Source organism: Betta splendens, chromosome 19 (assembly GCF_900634795.4).
Source record: "Betta splendens chromosome 19, fBetSpl5.4, whole genome shotgun sequence".
Lineage (NCBI taxonomy): Eukaryota > Metazoa > Chordata > Actinopteri > Anabantiformes > Osphronemidae > Betta > Betta splendens.
Genome location: NC_040898.2, coordinates 12,185,491 through 12,210,520, shown reverse-complemented (window position 1 = coordinate 12,210,520; position 25,030 = coordinate 12,185,491). Strand labels below are relative to the sequence as shown.

At 47.0% G+C, this 25,030-nt stretch overlaps 1 protein-coding gene across 2 annotated transcripts; it reads left to right on the top strand.

Annotated features, from left to right (window-relative positions):
* The first annotated feature begins 1,292 nt into the window (after nt 1-1,292).
* pax2b (paired box 2b) lies at nt 1,293-23,882 on the top strand. 2 transcript variants are annotated; one of them, XM_029134695.3, is made up of 10 exons: nt 1,293-1,781; nt 3,252-3,417; nt 3,881-4,078; nt 6,852-6,931; nt 7,024-7,143; nt 12,636-12,811; nt 15,203-15,317; nt 20,206-20,307; nt 21,552-21,638; nt 22,087-23,882. In XM_029134695.3, the coding sequence occupies exons 1-10, from the start codon at nt 1,739-1,741 to the stop codon at nt 22,206-22,208; spliced, it is 1,209 nt and encodes a 402-aa protein (XP_028990528.1). In that variant the 5' UTR covers nt 1,293-1,738; the 3' UTR covers nt 22,209-23,882. The 2 variants fall into 2 exon arrangements, with proteins under 2 accessions (XP_028990528.1, XP_028990530.1); XM_029134697.3 differs by having other exon boundaries at nt 1,296-1,781; nt 22,068-23,882.
* Nucleotides 23,883-25,030: the final 1,148 nt, after the last annotated feature.

Here is a 25,030-nt window from a genome sequence, read left to right as displayed (position 1 = left end):
TTACTATTATTATTATTATTATTATTATATTAAATAATATACTATTATTAATATCATTAAATAATATAATAATAAGAAGACTAAGGTTGTAGATTTTTAATAATTGTGTTGGGGTTGTTTTTCCAAGTGGTTTTGATTGATATATTACACGTTTGATTAATTATTTAAATTATTTAAAATGTGTGTTTTGGTCTTCAATAAACATCACAACTTTACAACGAATTAATTTTAATAATTGTGTGCTAAGTACATGGTAGTTTTTGAAATATTATTAATAAATAATTTTTCCATGGCCTCTTTTATTCATATGTCTAAAAAGAGGATTTTCATCAATTAGCAGGACTTTCTTCTGACTCCTCCCCGCTTTGATTTTAAGGTGCAGCTTTGGTCCAACTCTTTCTGTTTGGACCTGTAGCTCAAACAAAACTACTCCAGAAAAAAACTTTACTTCAAGTTTTACACATATTCAAGTGCACCATGGGTCCTGTCTTTTTTGGGACTAGTTCGACAGGACCTTCACAATTTAGAAACTATACAGCGCCATCTACAGAAGCTAAACGGCACTGCTGCGTGCAGGTCAATTTCACCTCCAACCTCCAAGTATGGTCGCTGCTTCCAGTTTGGGCGACGCACCGCGACTCTCACATCATCTGCATATAATAGAGTCAGTGCACCTGCAAAATACACACACCAGGATGTTAATTCAAAAAGTATATGACGGAAATAAGTGAATGCGGTTAAAAATAAATGTTTTGGCCTACTTGTTTTCCCGAGGAAAGCTGATGATGTTGTCAAAAAAGAAAAATTAGGAAAGTGAATTGTGGGAAGATCGAGCTGAATCCGGATTGTTCGGAGACCTGTACACACAGATGACCGTTGAATTCCCAGAAACAGGCTGCTAATCCGGGAAAAGTAGAAGATACATTTGAAAAAAATCTCTACTTTTGATTCAAAACTTCCGGTGTGCGCGCACGCTATTCGCAGCGGATATAATGAGTGATAAACTCTGATATTTGTAACTCCACATCTATTCCTTATTTATCTCCCTCCCCTTCCTGTCGTTGTGTCAGACCCAGAGACCTCCTCATTTGGACCTCCAGTTTTTTGCGTTGGCGAATCACACAGTGTTGGCATCTATTGCCTTTGTCTGACAAGTCATCCATATAAGCAAAAGGGGGGTGGGGGGTCCGCAGAGGGGAGGAGAGGGGGAGAAGAGGGGAGGGTTGCAGCTTTTAGAACCACAGACTCAGAGAGAGGCTTCATTCCCAGCCCAAAGACCCAGCCGAACGCATCCAGCGCGCGAGCGACAGCCCCGACGTGTGCGCGCGCGCTTCTCCGCCGTTTGCCGACGCGTGAATCGAGGCCACCGGGATTGAGGAGATACCGGGCCCCGCACGCGTCACCTCGGCCCGAAAGACAGCGCGATCTGTGAGAATTACCTCTGGTCGATACGGGCTGTGACGGCGCTGAGGCTGCGCACAGGTCGCGTCACAGGCAGCACCCGCCGGTCATGCTGCGCACCTGCCGGACCTCCGCTTCCGGACCGGACTGCTGAGGGGAAGAAAGGCAACTTTTGGGGAAGAAGTTGCCGTCAGCTCGGCGGCGGAAGAATCGGAGGTGGAGGGGCGAACTAAGTCCCTCCATCGAGTAGATTCACATTTTTTCTTCACATCCTCACCCTCGATAGGAAGGCGAAACGGCGACTTCAGTTGATTATCTCTCGTTCCTTTGCTATCCGATGGATATTCACTGCAAAGCAGACCCGTTCACAGCGATGCACCGTAAGTAGCACAACCTGAGTTGTTGCGCCGACGCAGCTGCCTTTTTTTTATACCGTATGCGGATAAAAAGAACGAGGGGACATGTACAATTTCTGCATCGTACGCAGAGGCCTGCGGCTGAGAAGTTTTGTGTGCAAAACGCGTTTTTACGCATCAAAAAATAGAAAGTTACAAAATAATAATCCGACGTCCGGGCACGTTTCACACCTCTCCGTGTGTGCAAGCTACAGCTAATAAAATGGTCAAAATAATATTTAGATTATAATAACCACAATCCCTCAGTACACACGATAATGATGCATAAATTAAAACTTGTCGTAGTAAACGAAGAACATGGTACCTGGTAAATTACACGTGTATCAGCCTGCAGCTTCCCGCGCTGTGTGTGTGTGTGCGTGTGTGTGTGTGTGTGTGTGTGTGTGTGTGTGTGTGTGTGTAGGTGTGTGTGTTAAGGCCTAATAAGTCAGGACACATTAGTTACACATCTATTATTCAAAGGACCAAAACAAGTGCGAGCCCAGTGTGATACCGGCAACGATGGCTCACTCTCATTCTCACAATGTGTGTGAAAATGTGTTAAACCTCTTTATTTATTAAATAATATGTAACATGAGTAAACAAAGCTCGCTCAATTATTTAAAATTGCCGCGCAGTGAAAACGAAGGAGCTTGTAACTGAACAACAAACAGGGGCAGTGAAGCTGCAGAGGAAATATGAAGTCTGAGTTTTAACTGTGAGACACATTACAGCAGAGGAAACTCAATTAAATCAATATTTGTAATTATTTAGTCAAATTAAATAGCAGTTATGACCCAGGTCCACATATAGGTTAATTAAGCCGGATTTAATGAGCGAACTGAGTGACAGATGAGATCGAAAATAAATATGATGCTGTGTTGTTTAAATATAATAAACACGGAACCGTAATGAAGCATTTTTACAAAGTTCAAATTGACATATAAATAAATTCTTCATTACATCTTAATGGAAAAATATAAACAAAAACAATGAGCGTTTTAAAATTAAAATAATAAATAAAACGTGGCCAGATATGAAGCAGCGTTGTCTTCTACTTGTGTATCTGCATTTCTTTATTTCGTATGTTTACTTTTAATCTATTTAATATGTAGAATAATGATTAATGGCTGACTAAAATATTATTTTTCTTTAATTGGCTATGCAGCGTTTTACACACTGAAAAGGATCCAATGACCCAAAATAATCGTGCTAAAAACCTTCTAACATAAAATGAAAAATATGGATTATACGTTTAATACTAATATTAATAGCTCTGTTGGAAAAACTCCGTAAAAAAATGCAGGTGCGTATTGAGTAAATCCCTCTTTTCCACAAAAACTAACCTGTAGTAATTGTCTTATGTTATGGTTGGGTCAAATGCTCACGTGCGTCTCCTCAACGACTTTATGTAATGTTACGGTTGTGTGTGTGCTGCTGTTGTATCCCACGTAGGGCATGGAGGTGTGAACCAGCTCGGCGGGGTGTTTGTGAACGGCAGACCCCTCCCGGACGTGGTGAGACAGCGGATCGTGGAGCTGGCGCACCAGGGCGTCCGGCCCTGCGACATCTCCAGACAGCTGCGGGTCAGTCACGGCTGCGTCAGCAAGATCCTGGGCAGGTGGGTGCACGCACTGCGGCCGAGCCCCGGATCCATCAAGCGGCACCGAGGCCCCACGCTTGACCGAGGCTCGTCCAAACTATGTTTTACGCATCCTAGAAATTATAAACTGCATAGTGAGTGGAATTAATATGCGCGTACGGAAGAAAACGAGGTCGTTTTTACGCATATTTGCGTGGATGTGGCGCTTGAATGCGCGCTGATGCTTTATCTTCCGTTTGATTTGTTTTTTATGACATTCTTGTTTATTATGAGACACACAATGCTTAGAGATAAACTCAAAATGCATGAATACGACGCTTTTTGGTGAGTCAGACTCTAGGACGCTATAACATCGGATAAAAAAAAAACGTTGGATGAGTTTAAAACGATTTACGCGCCCGCTTTATGGGCATTATCAGGAAGGTTAGGTCTTAAATACTGCAGCCCTTCACCGCCTCATTGGGGGATATTATTTCCACAGATACTACGAGACTGGTAGCATCAAACCAGGGGTGATCGGTGGGTCCAAACCCAAAGTGGCCACGCCGAAGGTGGTGGAAAAGATCGCAGACTACAAGAGACAGAACCCGACCATGTTCGCGTGGGAGATCAGGGACAGGCTGCTGGCGGAGGGCATCTGCGACAACGACACCGTTCCCAGCGTCTCATCCATTAACAGGTAGGACGGAACCGGAACCTCAAAATAGATGCGAACGCTTGATGCGCGTTTCCATTTTGTACTCGGGTTAAACACGACGGAGCGCAAATTAAAAAAAAACCATTCATCATTTATTTTATCTGCGCTGAGCTCAACGCCCACAGCACAATATTGTTTGAGCAACTTTGTGCCGGCCGGCACGCGGACGCTGCCTGCGGTCTCAGCGGTGCAATTCAATCTTTCAGGCCAAACTCCCTCAACAATCAGCAGTACATCCAGGACTGAGTGAATCTGTCGAGATGAAAACCGATCAATATTCGGTGACCAGATCCCGTGGCGCTATAAAGCAGGCCAATTTTCTTCAGCACATCTAATGTGCTGGAGCTGCTGCACTCGAGGAGCAACACGCTGGCGCCTCTGCTAAAGGTTTGGGGAAAGAAACGGCATAAAATAGAGGTGGAAATTTGTTAAATAATGAATTGAGTGTATAATGTAAAAAAAATATTAAAAATTCTCTTTAAGCTCCAATTTAATCCGTCCATTAACATTGGAGGTGTTAATCATTTAAACACGCATTTGGCTTCAAACACTCATAAATGCTTTATTTGTCTCAATTATCAGGTGAAAGATCTGAAGGGAACTTGACAAGCAGCAGTATTTGTCCTGCAAATCCCCACTCTTCATAAAGACAGTCATATTAGCAGGGAGTTTAAGAATGGCAGCTACAGGGGGACTCAGGGCAACCCGCCCCCCCCCACCACCACCAGCCCTCTGCCCCCCCTTCACCCCCCACACCACCACCAGAGATCCCTGGTGATGAACTTTGGTTAAGAGGCACTGTTCCATAGAGGCAGCATCAGCATTACATTTTAATGAGCTGATGGGAGAGCATGGACAGCGCCACACAAGACATCTTTAAATTGAGAAAAGGCTGAAGAAAATTCATTTCATGCTTCGTGGCTGCTTAAAAAGCCCCATTTAAGGAGGCTCAGACACATGTATGTGATAAATTCAAAATGTACATTAATATCGTTAAAAGAGCCCTTTAAAGTTTTTTTCACTTCCAATTAAAGCGTTCTATTCTGAGCTGGGGGGTCGGCTTATGTGTCTTTGTTTATGTGGGAAATTAAATTGTGAATATAAAGAGCAATAATTCTATCAGCGAAATATGAGAGCTACTTTGAATTTCTATTACGGCCAAATGCAAAGGTTTTTTTCTATTTCTTCTTTTAGCAGAATATTTGGGTGCGTAGCTGTGTGTTGTGTGAAGTAACCCCCCCCCCAACACACACACACTCAGTAGAGCGTGCACGCAAATAAGGCCACACGAGCATTTGTTTTGATTTAGCTGCAGCCAAATATTTCAATGCACGTTGGATTTTTTAAGGGCTACTTCAGAGCGATCAATGAAAACATCCTTAGTGGCTCGATGGTTGGAACAAAGTTTGCTCCAGATCATCTCATGCTTAATTTGAAATTACGAAATGGCTTTAAATGTGTCTGAATCCAGACTTTTCCGGCTGGATGGTTCTGAGTGGAGCCAGTGGTGGGTTTGTGTGGCAGACAGTCTGACCTCAGATCTGTAGACAAAAGACCACGCTCTGTTACAACAGCTTTCCCTAAAATGCATTATTAAATGCTGCAGGGACGCGGTTGTGGCGTGCACCAACAACCAACCGACCAACAAGTAACGCTGCTCAGCTGGCAGACGTAAAAAAAGAAAAAAGGGCCTTGATGGCGCTCAAAATTATCGATTCAGAAGTGAAGCCATTTTAATATTTCTTCAGGGGATTTTCAGCAACAGCCGAGTCATTAATTCATTCGCCTAAATTGCTTATTCAATATCAAGAACACGGATACCAAACAAAGTCTTTGGATTTATGTAGCACGCACAAGTCAAGGGGTCGAATAGCTGTTATGGGGAGAAGTGGAAGAAATTAAAACATCAATATGGAAAAGCTGGGTGTTGCGTGGCTTTGCCTCCGAGGGGATATTTTTTTTTTTATGTGTTTTTGACAGTGTTTGATTTATTCCACCAAAGATTCCTGGCACATGCACAGCAATGTAAACATCCAGCGTTTTCTGAATAATACAGAGGAAGTTAAATATGACAACAATGGAGCAACATCTGAGCTGCACAAAGAAAGGAACCACCAGTGTCTCCATAGTCCTTCCCTTAAACCGGCTCCTCGTGCTCTAAAATAGCTCCTGTGGCATCCATGATGAATAGTTTTAAAGTTTACAAATTATTGTGACAGCTCCTTTTCTCCCCCAAGTGCCATTCAGATTAAAGGAATCTAATGCTGGCGTAAGCTTGTGCAAGGCAATAAGGAACTATTGCTTTCCTGTCACATATAATTTATAGCTTTCTATTTGCATCTGTTTGCCCGTGTGACTAATCCCTAACTTTTTCTCCCCGAGCCCCAATCGATACAACCTCATCCTCCGCATCGGCACATGGGAGATGCTGGTTCTACAGAGATGTTTGATCCACGAAGCGAAGGGCTACTATAGGGCTGCGATTGGCTCCAGTGACCCCCCCCCCTCCCCACGCATATGAGAGGAAGTGTGGGGGGGGTGCTGATTAGTGGGAGCTAGGTGGAGTCAGTGAAGCTGATCATTGAGGTGAATTGATGTGATTTCATGCTTTGTTTCCAAGATCACTTGGACCAAAAGTGCAATGAAGACTTTTCTCCGGACCTCCGCTTTGAGGTGGATCCACTGACTGGATCCCACCTTGTGTATGAGCAGTGATAGCTGTGTAGTCATGTTATGTTTGTCTTTGGTTCCTCAGGATCATCAGAACCAAGGTCCAGCAGCCTTTCCATCCGTCTCCAGACGGGTCGTCCCTGTCGACACCGGGCCACACTATAGGTACCGCTCGGCGTCAAAATGCACACCCGCATGCCGTAAAGGGTGCATTCGCTATAAAACCCCATTCCTGAGGTTGCTCTCTGGCTTCCTAGTGCCCAGCACAGCGTCCCCGCCGGTGACCAGCGCCTCCAACGACCCCGCGGGCTCCTACTCCATAAACGGCATCCTGGGCATCCCACGGTCCAACGGCGAGAAGAGGAAACGGGACGAAGGTAAGGGCGCGTCGTCGTCACGCACGGGGCCGCGTGTGGCGCTAGCAGCGCCGCTCGCCGCTATAAAACCCACTTTGCTGAACGTGCAATTACCGCCTTAAAACCTGCTCCGGTTCCAGCGGATGACCCTTATAAAACACCTGCGTCTGAACTCTGTTACGCCGCTGTGTCAATCTGCCAAGGAGCCTTTTGATTTGAAGACACGACCTCCGCTGTTGTCTCCTGCAATTAATCTTTATGGAAGTGATTAAAGGCCTTTAGATAATTACATGTCAAGATGATGTAGCCAACCACCCGCTTCAGTCAAGAAAGCGCCTACACCTCCGTGGACAGAAGTGACACTACTTGTGCTGCTGCAGAAGTGGTAGGTTAGTGGATATAAGGGAGCCTGAGGCCATATAGATTATTGGTTCTGTAAGCAATAGGCTTCCTTAATGTCGCCACATAAGCGTCTGATGAGAGCAGCTAAACAGATGCGGCCGCGTTGCGAGGCGCGTGCGGCCGCCGAGGGGTGATGCGGCTGCTGGAAAAGGGGCAGTTATCTCAAACCGGGCGGGGAATGAGCGCCTGATTTCCGCCGCGCTGTGGAATGAGAGCTAATCAGAGCGCGGCAGCCGTTTACACAGCGCCTCCTTTGTTCTGGCGCTTCGCCGCGGAGCGCGGGGGTTTGCGGGGATATTGAGTGGAATTGATGTTTCGCGCGCACGCGGGGAGGGGGGGGGGGGTGACTAATGGCCTGTCAGAGGTAGATTTCCTGGCAAAGATATAAAAACCAGCATGACGTGGACATGGCAAATGACATAATCAAGTCTTCCCCCGTACGAGATGCAATCGCGGAGGCATAATGCAAACGTCTGGTATTTTCGAGGGTTCATTTCCAGTCTTTCGAGGACCTCTCATATTAGCCGGGGTGTAATGTCTAGTCACCGGGTGATAGAATGCACACATTTCTATGCAGATTGCTACTGAAGGGCAAAGAGGTATTAAAGGGCACGGAGAGGAGTAATGCATGTGTGTGTGAGGCGCCGGGCTGGCCTGTTTCGTGGAGGTCTTCCCGGTGACAGCACCATGTTTCTATGGCTATTCAGTCTCAAATGATTCCCCTGATGTGCTGCCATTTCTGTGATTTAGGTGCTCGGCCAGCATTACGATGAAAGAGAAGAAAGCCGCGTGAGCATGTGTGTGCTCTGCTGTGTGTGTGTGTGTGTGACCTGTAGTTCTTATATACTCCATGAAGGGCCGGCTGCTGCCTGCATGTCCACCTGGAACCACGGGGTCAGGGATACTTTATCTTTCCAAAACATAAACCCCAGGCCTTGGCTGTACACACATGGCTGCAGAAGCAATGTCTTGCCCGGAGCCACAGTTTGTAGGAATAGTACATTACATATGATCTCACCCTGTAGACACTATTGTCCTGCCGCTGTCTGCCCGTAAAGAGCACCTCGCCTCACCCCACGTTTGGATCTGGTAAACGGAGGATGAACTGTTTATTGCATCTGACTCTTTTTAACCGCGATGACCTCAATAATAAACATATAGCAGCATAATCGAGCTTTTAAAAGACAAAGTAGGCTTTTTGCAGGCGAAGTCTTTGTTTGCATCTCTCAGTCTGTAGTCCACCTAATGCTCGGATTAAATTTCCACACAGGAGCCTGAGCCCCATTTAACGGGTTAAGCCTCGCAATGATCGTGGCGCAAGCGGCCATTACCCAGGCTCGAAAAACACGAGCGAGAAGAAGGAGCGACGGTGGAGGAGAGGAGCTGGGCGACGGAGCCCCCAGTGCTTTAGACAGAGGCTGTGGCTCTCTGCCAGGCACACAGGCAGCTCCTGAGCTTCCAAGTCAGCAGTGCCCTTAAAAAAAAGGTCCCCCATTACAGGAGGGATGTAGAGATAATGTAGTGTGACACACGTTATGTACACTGGGCCTCGGCGAGAGGAGCTTCAGGGACACAGGTGTCATAAGAGCCATTAATCTGCTATTGTCACGTGTTATTGCAAATTAAAAGTAGCATGTTACACTTGGCAGCCATTGTTGCAGATGGACAGAGTGGGAGAGAGAGAGGGAGAGGCCCCTGGAGACGGTGTCCGTGGCGACCGCGGCTGTCGGCGTGCTCCGCCGAGTGACACGTATTACAATTTGCATGTGCGCAGAGAAAAGCTATTACCTCAAAGATTAACATCGGAGTGGGCCGCGTCCCGACTCCTCCGCCCCCCCCCCCCCCCCCCCCCCCCCAACCCACCCCGCTGGTCACGGGCTTCACCAAAGACAAAGGAGATGATTTAGCTGCTTCTGCGCGGATGAAACGGACGCGGAAATCTCCCCCCGCAGATGTTTTCGCTCAGATCCTCGTTACTGGCGCTGGACGACAACTTTGGGACGTGCGGCGTCCCTGAAGTGTGTCCAGCCTCTCCAAGACCTGCCTCGTGTCACAACACAATCACGGGGAAAAATACCAAGAGAGAAGTTTTGGCGATAAGATGACGATGGTGTATTTGAAAAGGGAAGCAACAAAAGCCAGAGGCGGTCGAAACGGATGTGACTCTGTGCTTCAGTGGCTGCTGAATTAATTATTTCTCATCTCTCGTGTGCGTGTGGACGGGGAGGAGTGAGGGAGCATCAGCATTTATGAAAGAGACCCACAGTGTTAAATGTTAAAGGTACAAAATACCAAAACCCGAATTTGCCCAGACACAAAGTGTAAAAACGGAAAAGAATTCACAATTCATTCCAATGTGAGTCTTAAAACCAGTCGATAATCTCAATCCCTGTTGACTGAGTTCCAGTTGATCCGCTCATTAATGTGACATCTAATCCGCACTCTTTGTTGATGCAGAGCAAACATTTACAATGCAATGACACTGTTTCATCCTTGTGTACGCACTCAGAACATCCAATTAGAAAATCTAAATACACCTGAGTTCATCCAATTTGATGCAAATGAGTTTTAATTTGATTCCATTTGTGCAAGAATCGAATCAGGCGGGAAAATAACAGAGGTGTGCGAATGTGAACGTACGGCGACGTGAGCGTATGTATGTTGACGTGTTATTTAAACAGGGATGTGGGGGGGGGGGCTTAAGCGCATTCATCTGAGTGATGCTGCCATGACCTCGAGGTGTCTGCTCACCTCCCTGAGCCTCTAATAAGAACCCTGTTTTCATTGTGTGAGACTTTCAAGTGTTTTTATCAAATCGTGTTCAGCGTCTTTAGAGACAGAATTTACAAAAAGAAACTCTACTCATCCTCATTCTTCACCTCATTCGCGACAATTGTCCGGGCTTTGTTTGACAGACGGTCCCTCAGACTCACTCCCAGGCCCAGCGCTGCTTCGGGCAGAGCCTCCCGTCAGGGGTCGCGACCTCCGGGTGCCAAACTCTCAGAGAGGAGTCTGCTTTACAAAGCCTGTTATCTGATCTGATGGAGGCAGCTCCCTCATTAGAGGAGTGTTAATACAGGCCCGTGTCAAGATGAATATCTAATGATCGATAGATGACCAGCAAGCAGCACTAAGCATGTATGTGGTCACAGATTAGCAGCATCGCTGCATTAAGGCCAGATTAGCTCCGTCTTGAAGTGCTGAGAGTTTACAGACTTTTAAAAGCCGTGTTTACCTGTTTAACGCTGAACTAATCTGCTTCAGGTTCCAGTAGGAACTTATTACATTATTTTAAAGCTTCATGCATCTGTCTTGCTGTAACTGTTTGGACCACGACTGCCTTCAAAACTACACGGGCGCTGATTCTCCACAATCAGCTTCATCTCCCGCTTTTTCAAAACACAATGACGTTCACACACGCGTCACACGTCTGCACGTAGGAGAGGAGGAGTTCCTGCTGAGCTCGAACTATTTGCTGAAGCCTGATGTCTCAACCAGTCCAAAATCCCAGAGGCCGTTGCGGCGCTTCCCGGGTTTAAGTGTCTAAAATCAGCTGTAGATGACAAGGACCTGGGTGACAGATGTTTGAAAGGCCTGCGTCTTCATCTCCGGAGCACATCCATGGCGATTTGTCAGCTGGGAATCAGTAGCTGGGAGGGCGAAGGGACTGTCTTCAGTCTGAGTGGGAGGACGGGTGCGTAGGTTGACCCAGGATGGTTTGTCTTGTGTGTGGGAAGTGTATTCCTCAGTGGTGAATGACAAATATGCTGGGGGCTATTGATCAGGTATGGTGGTTGGGGCCGGCTGATGGAAAGTAATTAATGACTCTATTTGCTTTGGTCGCAAAGAGAACAATTGAGTTTGATAACGCGACAAGCAGAGAGGCCAGAGAGCATCCGTGTGGAAAAACGCAGACGAGCCAGTCGTCAGCAGGAAAAAGGCCGCCGCCGTTCGCGCGTTTGTACAGTGGAAGATAATTAAGGCGCTCATCGTCTCATTTTCAGCGTTTTCTTTCATTTTTGCAGCCGACAGCGCGATCTGAAGTCAGACGCACCTGCCGTGCACGCGCACGTGCACGCGCCTTTACGGCCCCCGCGGCTCACCGGGGACTCGGGTTCATCCTCTGGCCTCAGCCTGCGACGAAAGGTCACGCAGCCGAATAGAACGGCAATAACCCTCCCAAATGGTACTATCGCACAGACATGATTGATCAATTGAATTCCATGGCAGAGAAAAATGTGGGATTAAGTAGAGTATTATACGCACAATGAGTCGGGGCATGATGTTCATTTCAAGTTCATTTCGGCTCCCTCCTGCCACCAGATCAGGCAATCAATAGGGGCCTTGCATATCATATATCACCAGTCTCCCACTGAAGGGAGAACATAATCTGCCGCAAATTCAGAATGACAGATTTGTAAGAGAGCTGGAGCTCGGTGGGATCTGGGGAAGAGGCCTGGAGACACAGCCCATGCAGCCAGGCGGGGGGGGGGGGGTACGCTAGGACGGTCCGTAAAAGCTTTAAAGCGGTGCACGCAATTGGGAGAAGCAAAGGCATCCCTCTCCTAGCGGACGAGTAATCAGGTCAAGAGTCAGGGGAAAATTCCCGTGTTTGGAGACGCGGGGTGATTGAACGAGACTGTACGATTTTATTCCGGCTCTTGTCCTCCGCCGCCGTCTCCAAATGGAGCCACACGCTCGCAGAGAATGAAAGCGGTATTGAATCGCGAAAGGGAAATTGTGCTTTAAAAAAAAAAAAAAAAAAAAAACTCCTCCTGATTTCCTTCTGGCTGGGAGGAAAAGGCAGCACAATGGGCCGGCGCCTCGCTGCTGCTTCCACATACATGTATATGTTTGGTGATGGTGATCCATCAATTACCAGTGGGCTCTCAGGCCATGATGGCGTTAATACTGGGAGGTGAGTGGTGTAGCCGGTGGCTCACTCCAGCCATTAAGGTGCAGAAAAGCTGCACTCCATCCTCCTCTGTGCTCCTCAGATCCCCCACAGAGGTGATGCAGAACAATCATGAGGAGAATATAAAGTGCATAGCTTCAAGTACAGGCCAGCTTCCCGGGGTCAGTGTCTCGATGTTGCTTCTTTCTTCTTATAGATGGTTCAGATGGTTCTGGCCCAAACAGTGATTCTCAGGGTAGTGTGGAGAGTTTACGGAAACATCTGAGGGCAGATGCCTTCACCCAGCAGCAGCTGGAAGCGCTGGACCGGGTCTTTGAGCGCCCCTCGTACCCCGACGTCTTCTCTACATCGGAGCACGTCAAACACGAACAGGTCAGTGCGACTGCAACTCCTCCTGCGCCTCACAAACACGCACAACACAGCAGCAGCAGCGGCAGCGGCAGCAGCCACATTTGTCAGACGTATCCAGAAATGAAAGCTAATTAAAGGAGCCCCTGAGACGGCCGAACACTGGATTACAACCAGGCATGTATAATGCTGGAGGGATCACCAAGAAAACTCCCACACACGTTATTGATTTTGTGATGAAAAACACATTCCTTGTATCCCCTATAATTGAGAATAACAGTAAGGTGAGATGAAATTAATCAATAAGTAGATTTTTCTTCATTCTTGCTGTGTTATTCATCTGCCGCCCGGTGCCTTCGTTGCCGCATTGTTCCGATTCTGTGTCACGTTCTCGGTGCTTAATGGCTGACGTTGTCATTAAAGCGGCTTCCGCGTGTAAGAAGAAGGCGCGAGACGCTGCGAAACACCCCTCTGAACGTTTGTGGCTCCTTCTGATATTAAAAGCTCAGCTCCATCCATCCTCATTTCAGAAATTAAGAGGCATATGGGGCACAGCCGCCCCCCCACGCGAAACAACAGCCAGAAAAGCACAGCTTATTAAAAGCTCTGGGCTTATTACAATGGATAACCTTTATTTACTTTCATTATACTATTAAACAACAAGAGACTATTAATTTCTCCCACCAAACTACAAGTCGGGCCCATAAAGTAAAAGCAGTCGCCTAATTGAGTTCATTTTAATTTCTCTCCAATCGGGGCGCATTACGCAGGTGATAAATCAGTGGGACAGGCCTCACCTCCAGAAGAGGGCCTAATTTGCAGCTAATTACAAAACTGATTTCTACTGGAAGATCAATACCAAAACGAATTGGAAATGACTTGCAATCACAAAGAGCGTCAGGGAGGGTATTAAAAGGCAGAGGGAGAAGGGTGAGGCTAAAAAAAGACGGGGGCAAGTAAGAAAAGAAGCCAGGAGCAGTGCAGAAAAATCAGCTTTAATTTAATGCAATATTAATCAGAGCACTTTCCCTTTCATGGTGCCTCGCTTTTTCTTTTCCCTGAAAATGTGGCCCTATTAGCCAGTGTCTGGGTTCTGTAGCGAGGCATTAAAAACCCATTCTGGAGATGCAAACCTCAATGGATCCACTCCTCCCACACTTCTGCTAGCCATTTGGTCATCCTTTTCAGACCCATCCTCTCTGCCCCCCCCCCCTGCCCCTTATCTGCATGATAAAACGTCTGTTTGGCGTCTGCGGCCTCGGAGAATAGAGGAAAACATCCGACATTGTGCCAGCGAACAGTTGTAGCAGACAATTAGAGTTTATCGGCGATAGTGGCAGACAAGCGCGGGGTCACAGGCGTCCCCCTGTGGGAGCGCGGCCCCGGAGCCACTCGGGCTCAAACCGGGCTTTGGACAAACATTGTCAACACTCAGACTCCGGAAGTCTCATCTCATTAAAGCAAACTGCTAACATCTGCCGTGGGGGTGAGGATTTACAAAAGGAAGCACGGAGGTGGAAGGAGAGTCACTGCTAAAGACACCTAAAAGATGAGTTAAGTATCACAGAATATATTATAGTGAAACCTATTCAGTTATAGTCAGGGATTTGTCTGTGGAGAAAAATGAGTAGCAAAAAGTGAATTAAAACCAACATATTTATATAAAAAATGAACTTGGCACTGGCTTTGCTAATTCAGATGTTTTAGAAATCACCCCAGTGCTCATTTCAGTATGTTTAGGGTTAAAGTTAAAGTTAGAAAAAAATAATGTATAGTTCAGCTTTTAATAGAAGCCAGGTTTAGTTAAGGTTAAAGAAATGCAACGGTCCAATTCTCTGCCGCTTAAAAGCGGGATTCTTAGCATTTCTAAGCCAATCTGTTCTCCTGTGAGCGCGATTTGAGTGAACTAGTCCTTTAACACAACACCTGAATACGCTGCAGACGCAAAATCACTTAAACAGGGACAAAAAGCATGCTGTACAAGTGCGACTATTCAGAGATAAGGGGCAATGAAATTTAAAGGTGGCTTCGACTCCAAATTAAAGCCAAAAGCCCCAAAGTGGTGAATGGTGCCTCTGAAACGGGACCACATGGTGTGCGTGTAACAAAGCCGAACTGCTTTCTCCCTTGGCTGATCAGGGGTAGGACTGCAGTCAGGCACAAAGGGCCAGCTGACGCCTTGGCTTTTCACTCATCTCAAAATCCCACTTCCTCTCAGACAATACCAAAATACATTCATGATATGCTTGAACTGCCACCCTGCAGTTTGAACACACACACACACACACACACAGCGACACACAATGCGCTCATACAAATTTATACCCGCGCAGGCCTGTGTGGAGCACGTAGTGGAGGAGGAGCTCCATCTAGGTATTGTGTGGTTGTGTAACGATTCCACTGTCCTTTTCCCAGGCTAATGAGTACTCGCTCCCTGCCCTGAATTCCAGCCTGGACGAAGTCAAACCCAGTTTATCCTCGGGCACCAACCCCGACCTGGGCCCCGGTGTGTCACAAAGCTACCCTGTAGGTAAGATCCAGTGCCGCGACCATGTGACCGTGTGCCTTAGCGCCGCCGAGCCACAGCTTCAGCTGAGGGGGTCTGGGCAGTCACGTGAAGGGAAGCGATGCTCACCATGCCTGTGCGATTGACCACAACCTTTCACAATAAAAGCCAACCGAAAACCCAAAAAGGTCCAGTGTGAAAACTTTTTGCATCCAATTTCACTCTGAGCTGAAAAGGTGGCGCGACGGGCGTTTCTGCTGAGGCAGCGGCGCCGCGCCGCGTCGCGCCGCACCGCGCCGGCTCCTCAGTCACGTCGGGGCCGCGAGCGTGCGCCAAGGTCTCGGCGCGGGGCCGGGAGGCCGCCGTGCAGGATTGACTGCTCGCTGGCTGCTGCCGCTGCTGTGCTGCTCCTGTGATTTGTTCGCCGGGAGACACTTTGTGTGTCTCGACGCGCGAGTAATGTGCCTCGGTAAATACACTCTGGCATTTCTGCCGCCCAACCCTAACACCATGATCATTTATTTCGCCCTCCTCCCCCCCCCCCCCCCCCCTCTCCCCCCTTCTGTCATCTCCTCTCCTTGTCACACTTAATGACTGCCTGGCTAATTGAAATATTGTTGCGTTGTTGCTGTGTTATTACCAAGAAGAAGGTTAAGTTTACTGAAAGTTTACGGCGACTGTCGGGGGCCTGGGATTAATATACGGAGCTTTTATTAAAATTCATATAATTATGCAGCAGCCATCAAAGTCAACGAGGTCCGCGTGGGGGGAGGACGGGGTGATTGAAAATCGCAGCGGCCTCCCTTCTCAGATGAGCCCGGCAGTCTTATGAGAAAGAAAAAGGCCCTTCTCTCATTAATATGTGGGAGGTAGATTTCCCCTGTAAGGCAGACCTCCGGAGAAGAAAGGTGTGTGTTTGTCCTTTGTGCGGCTCTGGTTGTGCAGGCGGCTTTGTTTGCACCTGGGATATTTTAGATGGTCTCTGCAGGGGGGGTCTCCTTACTGCGTTACAGGTGCAAAGAGACATGTAGGGGAAGAAAGATGGGATTGTTTGCATATTGGTGCGTCGCTGTGTGTGTGTGTGTGTGCGCGTGTGAGTCAAAGGAACATGAGCTGCTTTTGTGTTAGTACGTCAGCCGGTTCCAGGCCCTTCTCCGCTGCTGCGTCTCATCGGAGGCTGAGAAATAAAAGGCGCAGAGGTCAAACTCAGCCGCTCCCACTTCCGCTGGGTAATTAGTATTTCGTTAGTGGCTCCTCCTGCGCTCTCGCTGTGTGGACGGTGGGCGATATTCAGGTGTGTGGTCCCTCTAATGGCTGAGTATTACAGTTTACTTGCGGCCGATAAGCCCACCAGAGGAATTTTAAGCCATGCGAAAACCAGCGAATCATCTGCCGCATTTAGGCCCCGCTCCAGTTTCAAATTAATTGTGACTTTGCGGGGGAGAGAACTGGAGATTAGGCTCACGCTTAAAAATGTTTTCCTTGCGCCAATTAAAACGCCCGCAAGTTATTGATCTTGTTGATGGCACGTCCTGGAATTTGCATAATCTATTAAAAATAAATGATTCATGAAGCGCTCGTTGCCAGAGATCGGGATTCTCAGCGAAGTGAAAGACCTCAGAGATAGACATCTTTTGTGTCCTCTGCTTATCCTATTAAGGTTCAAAAGTACCTGCAAAGCAGGCTTAAATAAGAAAGGGATTTAAGGGCATTGTGCACATCATCAAAATTCAGGGGCAAGAAGCCACTTCCATTAAAACAGCTTTTTTCAGCCTCCCTCTCCTCCACATTAGTGCTGTATTACCTGCTAAATAGTCCCTCTTACCCCATAAAGACACCAAAGGGTTCCATGAATATGTGGATAGGACAATCACATATTGTGGGGTAATTTCTATTGTTGATATGGGAAGTCATTTCTTTGATGAATTCCCTCCGAGCGATGGATTTCATCTCAACTTCTCTTTCTTCTCCGCTCGAAACTGCTTGAAATTCAAACAGTGTGAAGCCTGGGTGAATTCGCAAGCGGGAGGAGGAACTTTTTTGGTGTATTTTTGAGAAATAAATGGAGAGATGGCCCCGATACGGGCGATTGTCCACCGTTTCTATAGCGGGTGGGGGGGGGGGGGGGGGTGGGGGGTATTTCCTGAAATTAGCCGGCGCCCGTCTGTTTTCTTCAGAGGCATCTTTGCCCCTTGAGCATTCAGTGGGAGTTTTACACATCTCCACTGAGTGAGTGCACACAGTGAAGACTACACGTACTCCCCGCTGGGCGCGTTAATGAAGGCCTCCCCGGGCTTAAAGCGCTCGTGTCAATGACGCCTCCTCCATCCCCTCCCGCTCGCTCTCCTCCCAAACAAAACTTTGCCCGGGCGCTCGTTCACCGGTCAATTAAGGCGAGCGAGTGCTCTCGGCGCCGACCTGTTGCCGTCCAGTGAGCAGCGAGTACCGTTCCGACGGCGAACCTGCCGTCAGTGATGTGTGGGCTCACGACACAGCGCCCCTCTGTCGCCCCGCGGGGGGCAAAGCGCCGACTCGGGCTCCGAAACGAACGCGTGTTCCGTCTTCACAGAAGCAAACTAACCTTTGAGCACACATTTGATAATGAATGACTTTCAGCCGGCGTTTGGGGAATTAAAGCAATTTGGCTCTCCAAACATTCTTTACTTAGTTGTAATTAATTAGGGTGCTGAGATTTTTTGGCTTGTGATAAATTGCCCCTTTCTGCATATAGCCCAGAAAATGGAGGTCAAAGATTTTCGGTTGTTGTTGTAGCAAACATGAAGGTGTCCCTGTCATGCTAAATTTAATACTCTTGCAAGCAAAGAGTCACAAACGACTTTGTTTTCCTGCCAAATAAAGAGGTCACCCTGCTTTTTGTGTTTGCATTTCCAGAAACGCCGCCGATGTTGATCCAAAGGCTGACGCCGTTGTCTGAACCTGCAGATATTAAACGAAGCCTTTGCTTGTTGGTGACGAGAAGCACAGCTCGCAGCCGGTTACGAGCCACTTCTCAAATTAAGTCGGAGAATCACCAGCAAACCAGGAAAAAAAAATCTTTGAATTGATTTTACGGAGGGGACGAAAAAAAAATGAGGGCAGGGGAAAAAAATAAACAGCTCGATTCGCTGGCGTTCAATGTGGGGGGACTGTCGGGGGGAAAGGCACGATGTGGAGAAGCCCATCTTCTAATGAGAATCCGAACACACATCTCTGTTGTAGAAACAACAAAGGATGGGAAGCAGCTAATGAGGCTATCATTGCTGCACAGAGAGGCCGGCGAACGGGCGCCTCAGTGAAAGAGGCTTTGGAGAGGGGACATAAAGCAGCAGCAGCCTCAGAGCTGCAGACTGTGTCCAGGAACGGAACCAGAGTCAAGACGCGCGACAGAACAAGAGGGAAGGTGTCACGAATGCAGCTACGCGAAGGAAACACAGTTAAAACAAACGCGTGGGGGTGAATTTGGATTTTCTCAGATGCTCTTTTCTGGAACAGCATCATAAAATGTGGAGATTCCATAGACTGTATTTACTTCTCATAAACGCAACCTGCTGCCATTAAAAGAGACCACGGGACTCTAGTTACCAGTGTCTACGCACACACACACACACACACACACACACACACACACACACACACACACACACCTGCACGGCTCCCTTTGACTTATGTGCACTGGCTTGTGGACAACTAATTCTTGTAATAAATGAAGGGTCCGGCATGAGCTCACGCTCCTCTCTAAACCTTTATACGCGCTTTCCCCACAATGACACATCTCACCAGGTCCTCACACAATACAGCAATCAGAGCGGAGGTCCGCGAAGAATGGAGGACAGCTGTACAGCATGAGACGCAATTGTTTCCTCATCACCGTTATTATTTTTTAACATGTGAGGATCCTTCGCACTTGAGTCACGATTTAGCTCAGGACTTTACAACTTTCTCCAGGGGTGAAAAACAGGACTTTTATGACAATCGTCATCATCATGTCGTGGCCCGTGAGGTCTCCACTCCACCACGGGACTCATTTGCAGTAAATGTTTGCTGTAAATACATTTAAAACGTGTTTGAAACACGAAGTCGAAGCCCTGAGGAAGTTGCTGTTGCAACAACGCGTCGACTGTTGCTCGTTCGCTCACGGTGCTGCGTTTCTGTTAGATCCTCATTATTCCGTGGAGGGTTTCCCCTTTAGGTCCTGCAGCCTGGGCCCCTCTGACCCCCCCCCCACCCCCACCCCCCACCCCCGGCCCCGCTGCAGATGGGGGGACAATCCGAGCGTCACTCTCAATTACAGATCTGTGCGGAGCGGCCGCTATATTTAGACGCGTCTGAATGCTCCGCGCTCACACTTTCACCTTCACACAGATGGTTCCCTGTGTTAGAAAACAGCTCTGTGTGACAGATGATTCAAATGAGGGGTGTGGCTAATCAGGTGTTTCTCAACCACAGTGGAAAGGGTTGATCCTGACTGTGTGCCGTGGTGATGAGTCAACATATCTACACTAGATTGTCTGTTTAATATGGTGAAAGCAGCAGGTTTGAGTTCTGAAACTACTCAGCAAAAGCTGAGACTGAGTAGTTACACTGTTGTTCTCACCTTCAATCACGTTGCAGCTTTGAGTGAAACAGTAATAAAACAAAATTAAGTAAATATTTACATAATATTTAAAAGGTTTGTGTAATTTATGCTTTGATACTTGATTTATGGTTTTTTTAAGCACTTGTTATAATTCAAAACATCGTATTTTAATGCTAAACTCAAATCATGAATGTTACTCATTGACTTACTGTGAAGCAGCTCTATAAAAAGTAAATTTGGGGTAAATTCTCCCACATTTTTGTGTGTTGCGTTGGCACATGTCTGCAGAGGTCACAAAGTAACGGCGCGCGTGTCTCTTGTGCTGTGTCTCCTCAGGTCGCGACATGGCCAACACGACCCTACCTGGGTACCCCCCCCACGTCCCCCCCACGGGCCAGGGCAGCTACCCCACCTCCACGTTGGCCGGAATGGTCCCCGGTGAGTCGTCGGCGCCGTTGGTCTCTGTTTCACAGGTGGAGCGAGCAGGTGTAGAAGCAAAGGGAGCGAATTACGCAGCGAGACGGTGAATATTGACCTGCAGAGTAGGAGCCACACGCATGCCTGTATTAGCTACGTGCGTGTGATTGGATTAGACAGGCTGAATAAGTGATCGGGGGGGAGGGGGAGGGGGGCAGGCGCTCTCTCTTCCTTCCTGCTTTTCTCTCCTGTCTTATTGGCTCATTATCTCCCCGCGTGGCCGTCGATAAACACCGGCGCCGCAGAACCCCCCCCCCCCCCCCCCCCCCCCCCCCCCCCGCCGGCGTATCCCGTCCCCTCCTCTACTTAACCTGCGGTTCAGGTTCACGGCAAGCGGTTCGGGGTCAAAAGGCAGAGGCGTGGGAGCCTGATAAAGGCTCCGGGCCGAGGACGCGGGTTCGACGCCGGCCCCGACGTTACGTCCTCACGTTTCTGCTCGCTCGGGCGTGATGGCAGCGCAGTCCACATCCACTTTGGGATTTAAACTAACAGAACTGTTAAACCGCGTGGGTGGAAAGCGGCAAGTCAAACGCGCTTTAACCTCCCATTTGTTCTTATGTGGCACAAAGCGGAAGACGTGATCCCTAATCCCATGGCTTGTGGTTTCGTGTTACAGCCCATTCCTCCCGTACACAAGCGCCAAGATTTAGTGACAGGCACCGAACACTGTTAAAGCAAAGCCATTTTTCACCAGCTTCATATAAAATATCAGCTTTACAGTCTCATAAAAGGGAAGAAATGTGTTGAACCAACAGCGGTGCTCACTGACATGCTCCAAGTTACTTCCCCTGCAGTGAAAGCCCCACAGCTCAGACCGGACGGGCTTCAGATTGGAGATGCTAAAACTCCTCCAAGAGAGGCTGCAGGATTTACTACAGCGTATCAAAAATGCATGCATGAAACTGTTTATTACCACTCTGTATTTATTAGGTGGGGTCGGAATATAGTGGAGGAAGAAGAATGGCTAGATATCCATAAATGGGACAGGGAAGCCGCCTTCAGTCACATCCTGTATTGTTCAGTGTTGCATAACTTAAGTGAAATGAAAAAGAAATAAATTACTTGCTTGACTGCTTGCACATCGATGACTATCATTCCACCCCTCAAATTGCATCCTGTTCTGAATGACGAGAAATGACTGCATGCGACGGCGTAATGGCTTTGACGCATTGAAATGCTAATTGGCTTGTTGTTTTGTTGTGCAGGGAGCGAGTTTTCGGGGAACCCCTACAGTCACCCGCAGTACACGACGTACAACGAGGCCTGGCGATTCAGCAACCCAGCGCTACTAAGTGAGTGGACGCTCGGAAACTCGATGGGAACGATTGGCTGGGCGTTTGCTTGACCGCTCCCCAGAACAGCACCATTGTCAATAGGCAGAGTGGGCTGTTGAGCTTTGGACCCAAGTCATGGTCTGAGAGTAATATGGAATTATAAAAGAAAGCTAATTAGTGCCCCAGTGGCTAAATAACATTATATCCTCAACTGCACAGATACGTATATACAAATATATTAATTTGCTTCCTGAAAGCTTTAAATATTTTACCTTATGACGGATCTTCTGGATCAACTGGTGCTGATTTTCTAGCTTGCTTTATGCTTTAAAACGCTAAAATGCTTCTTCTACGTTCTAATGGTGATGACGTGATAAAGTGGAACATGGCACTAAACACAGTTTTATGTTGTTGTTTCAAATGGTTCGTTCTTCTGTTAACTTTCAGGTTCCCCTTATTATTATAGTGCCGCATCGAGAGGCTCCGCCCCTCCCACTGCTGCCACTGCCTATGACCGTCACTAGTTACCATGGAAACCAAATCAAGCTGCAGGACCATGGCCTCAGCCTCCATATTGCCCCGGTGTGAGCAGCATGGTCCACTGGACACTGAGCAACTGTGCATAAAATGTTCCCGGCTCACACAATGACACACGTAGAGGCTCGTGGGGGATTCCAGACGACTGCGCTCCTCTTTTTATTGGAAGCCAAAAAATAATAATAACCAACGAGACGTAATCAGAGACACCGAGAGATGCCACAGACACGACGGAGACTGTGGCTCGTGGCAATGGTTTAAAAAATGAAAAAAGACAAAGGACTGAAAACAAAAATGTCAAAGTGTCACAGTTTCATCCCATCACGGATCAACACTGTACATTCCTTTCCTTGACAGCTCTCTGCAGGGACACTGTCCGGAGTTAAAGTGTAGCAGCAGCCTTTTTCTTTTCCTCCTCCTCCTCCTCCTTCCTCCATTTGTCTCCCACTCGACTGAAAAGGCAGCGCAACTCGGCTCAGAGGAGATTAGCGACGAGTCGCGACCAAACACACGCAGCATGAGTAAATCCATCACTCCTGACGCCATGAGAAGATTAGGACACGTTCTCTGTGATACACAATCAAGATGTAAAAAAAGTGAAAATGAAATGAATGAAGAAAAAAAAACAACATCAACAACAGTTGGAAAATAGAAGCAGCCGTGACAATATCCAGTATCACCATGGCTCACTATTTGCAAGATTTCAAGAAACTAGTAAATATATTCTTAAAATAATTTTTTATTTCATTTTTATAATTTGTACTGACTAAACTAAACTGCAGACTGCTTGGCTAGTGTTTTACTATTTCATGTTTGGAAATGAGAGGTCATCAAGTGTTTGTTGATTTGTTGTCGTTCTTAGTTAATTTTGCACTATTTGGAGGTTTGCAACACTGGAGCGTGATTATGCAGAAAAAAACGATGATGCATATTTGCTTTATTTGGTCCAACTGGCACTTACAGCTTCACCTGTCACTTCCTGTAACTCGTCGCGTCACAGATCTGACGTGCGCCACGTTACGTCCTCACAGCTCACCGCGTTGTTTAAGTTAATTAAGTCTTTGGCATTCAACACAGAAAAGGAGATAACAGCCATTTATTTCAAGTCAAACCAGTGTCATCCTTTGTCTAGTGTCCAAAATTCACTCTGATCGGATGATTCTGTCGAGTCACGAAGTCAAAAAAAAAGCAGGTCGACAATTTCAGCTGAATGCCTTAAACGCGCTCCTCCGAACCTGAGCTCCCTCACGTGTTTCAGGCCTTGTCGTTGCTTCGAATCAAGCTGGAATAGTTTCTTCATCTGTCAAGTGAATGTATTTGCATTTGCCAAAGACTTAGTTCTTGTTATTGTTTATTTACAGGCCGCCTATATGCATCATGAGAGCAGTATTATTATCATTATTGTTGTTATTATTATTATTATTATTAGGGAAAACCCACAATGTTCATGGGGAAAAGTATATGTATGAATTCTATGCAGTGCAGAGATGGTCATCATATGCATATTCAGCTGTAAACCTAAAGGTAGGTGGAGTTTATTTAATGTTCGGTTATTTGCAACTTGTTCATTTTCTAGGATTTTTTGTGTGTGATGTGATGACACTTCTCTGTAAATACAGTAAAAAAAAAAAAAAAAACGTCTTTCATGTTCATGGCTATTATCACTTTCATTACGCTGGTAATCACTCGTACAATAATAAAAGTGTCTAAAATCCTTTTACGCAACAGGGGCTGCATGGTGTACTTGACTGTGTGTGGAGGAGGACGTCACTGATACGTTGTGAATCGCTAGCGTCAGAGTTGTCTACAGCTGCTAAGAGACAGAAATAGAAATGTGCTGCTGAGCTTTCTTTCATATTCCCATTTACACCGACACGCAGTTGTAAGCTAATATAATAATAATCACGTTATTACTGCAATAATTGATTGGTCAGACAAGAAAACACAAACATATTTAATTTAATTATTTGTTATCACACGCACATGGATCCAAAGTGATGGGACGACTGCAGCAGCATGTTCACTTTATAACACAGACTCAGATGCAGCAATTAGAGTAAAGGCCCAGATAAAGAGTAAACAGGAGTCAAGGTGTCTAATGGACGAATCCAACCCCCAGAAACCTGAAGCACTTTGACCCAGATTGGCTGGAATGTGTCACCCAACGCGGTGTGGGTGGATAAAATCAAAGAGCAGCCGTGTTAAAGTGGAGATGACAAATAACTATTTTCCGCCAGTTGAAGTACACAGTATGCTACAGTGAATCCAGGCGTCTAATCAGACCGCGCTGAGATAAACCTATTTACTTTTCAGGTATAAAGATCACATGGTGCGCGGGGGCTACAGTGAGAATGCCTCTGAATGTTTTCTCCATGACTTGGATCACTGAGCAGCACATAAAGTGTTTAACCTCTCCTCGCTTTGTAAAGCTGAATTAATTTTTCGAGCTGCGCGCCCGAATTCAATTTGTGCTAAGTTGCAGCGAGAGGTTTATGCATGAAATCCCTCTCAGAGCTTATTTTCACTCCTCCTCGGCTCCGTAATCCCTCCCGCCGCCGCCGCCGCGTATGACTTAGTTCTATCATTATTGATTTACAACAAGTGGACGCTGTCCTGATTAGCGCCGGGGCGTTTGGCAACGGAGCTGGGCCGATAAGGCCACATATACATTTGAATTGATGTCGGGCAGAATGGGAATATGTAAAACCTCATTCGACACACATTCGCTCCTTGGTTCCAGCACTTTTTGCAATCTTGTGTTGAAGGAAAGCGAGTTTATAGTGAGTTTAACCCTCTGGCCATGCAATAAAATGAAAATATTCATCTTTATTATGTGGGATGCTCCGTTTGTAGGTCTGTGGTATAACAGCATA

What these genes read in the sequence shown, in the direction of transcription:
- pax2b (XM_029134695.3), top strand. Translation starts at nt 1,739, where the DNA reads ATGGATATTCACTGCAAAGCAGACCCGTTCACAGCGATGCACC. An exon ending in GTTGGCCGGAATGGTCCCCG is followed by an intron (nt 20,308 to 21,551) that starts GTGAGTCGTCGG and finishes TTTGTTGTGCAG; the next exon opens with GGAGCGAGTTTTCGGGGAAC. An exon ending in CAGCAACCCAGCGCTACTAA is followed by an intron (nt 21,639 to 22,086) that starts GTGAGTGGACGC and finishes TTATTATTATAG; the next exon opens with TGCCGCATCGAGAGGCTCCG.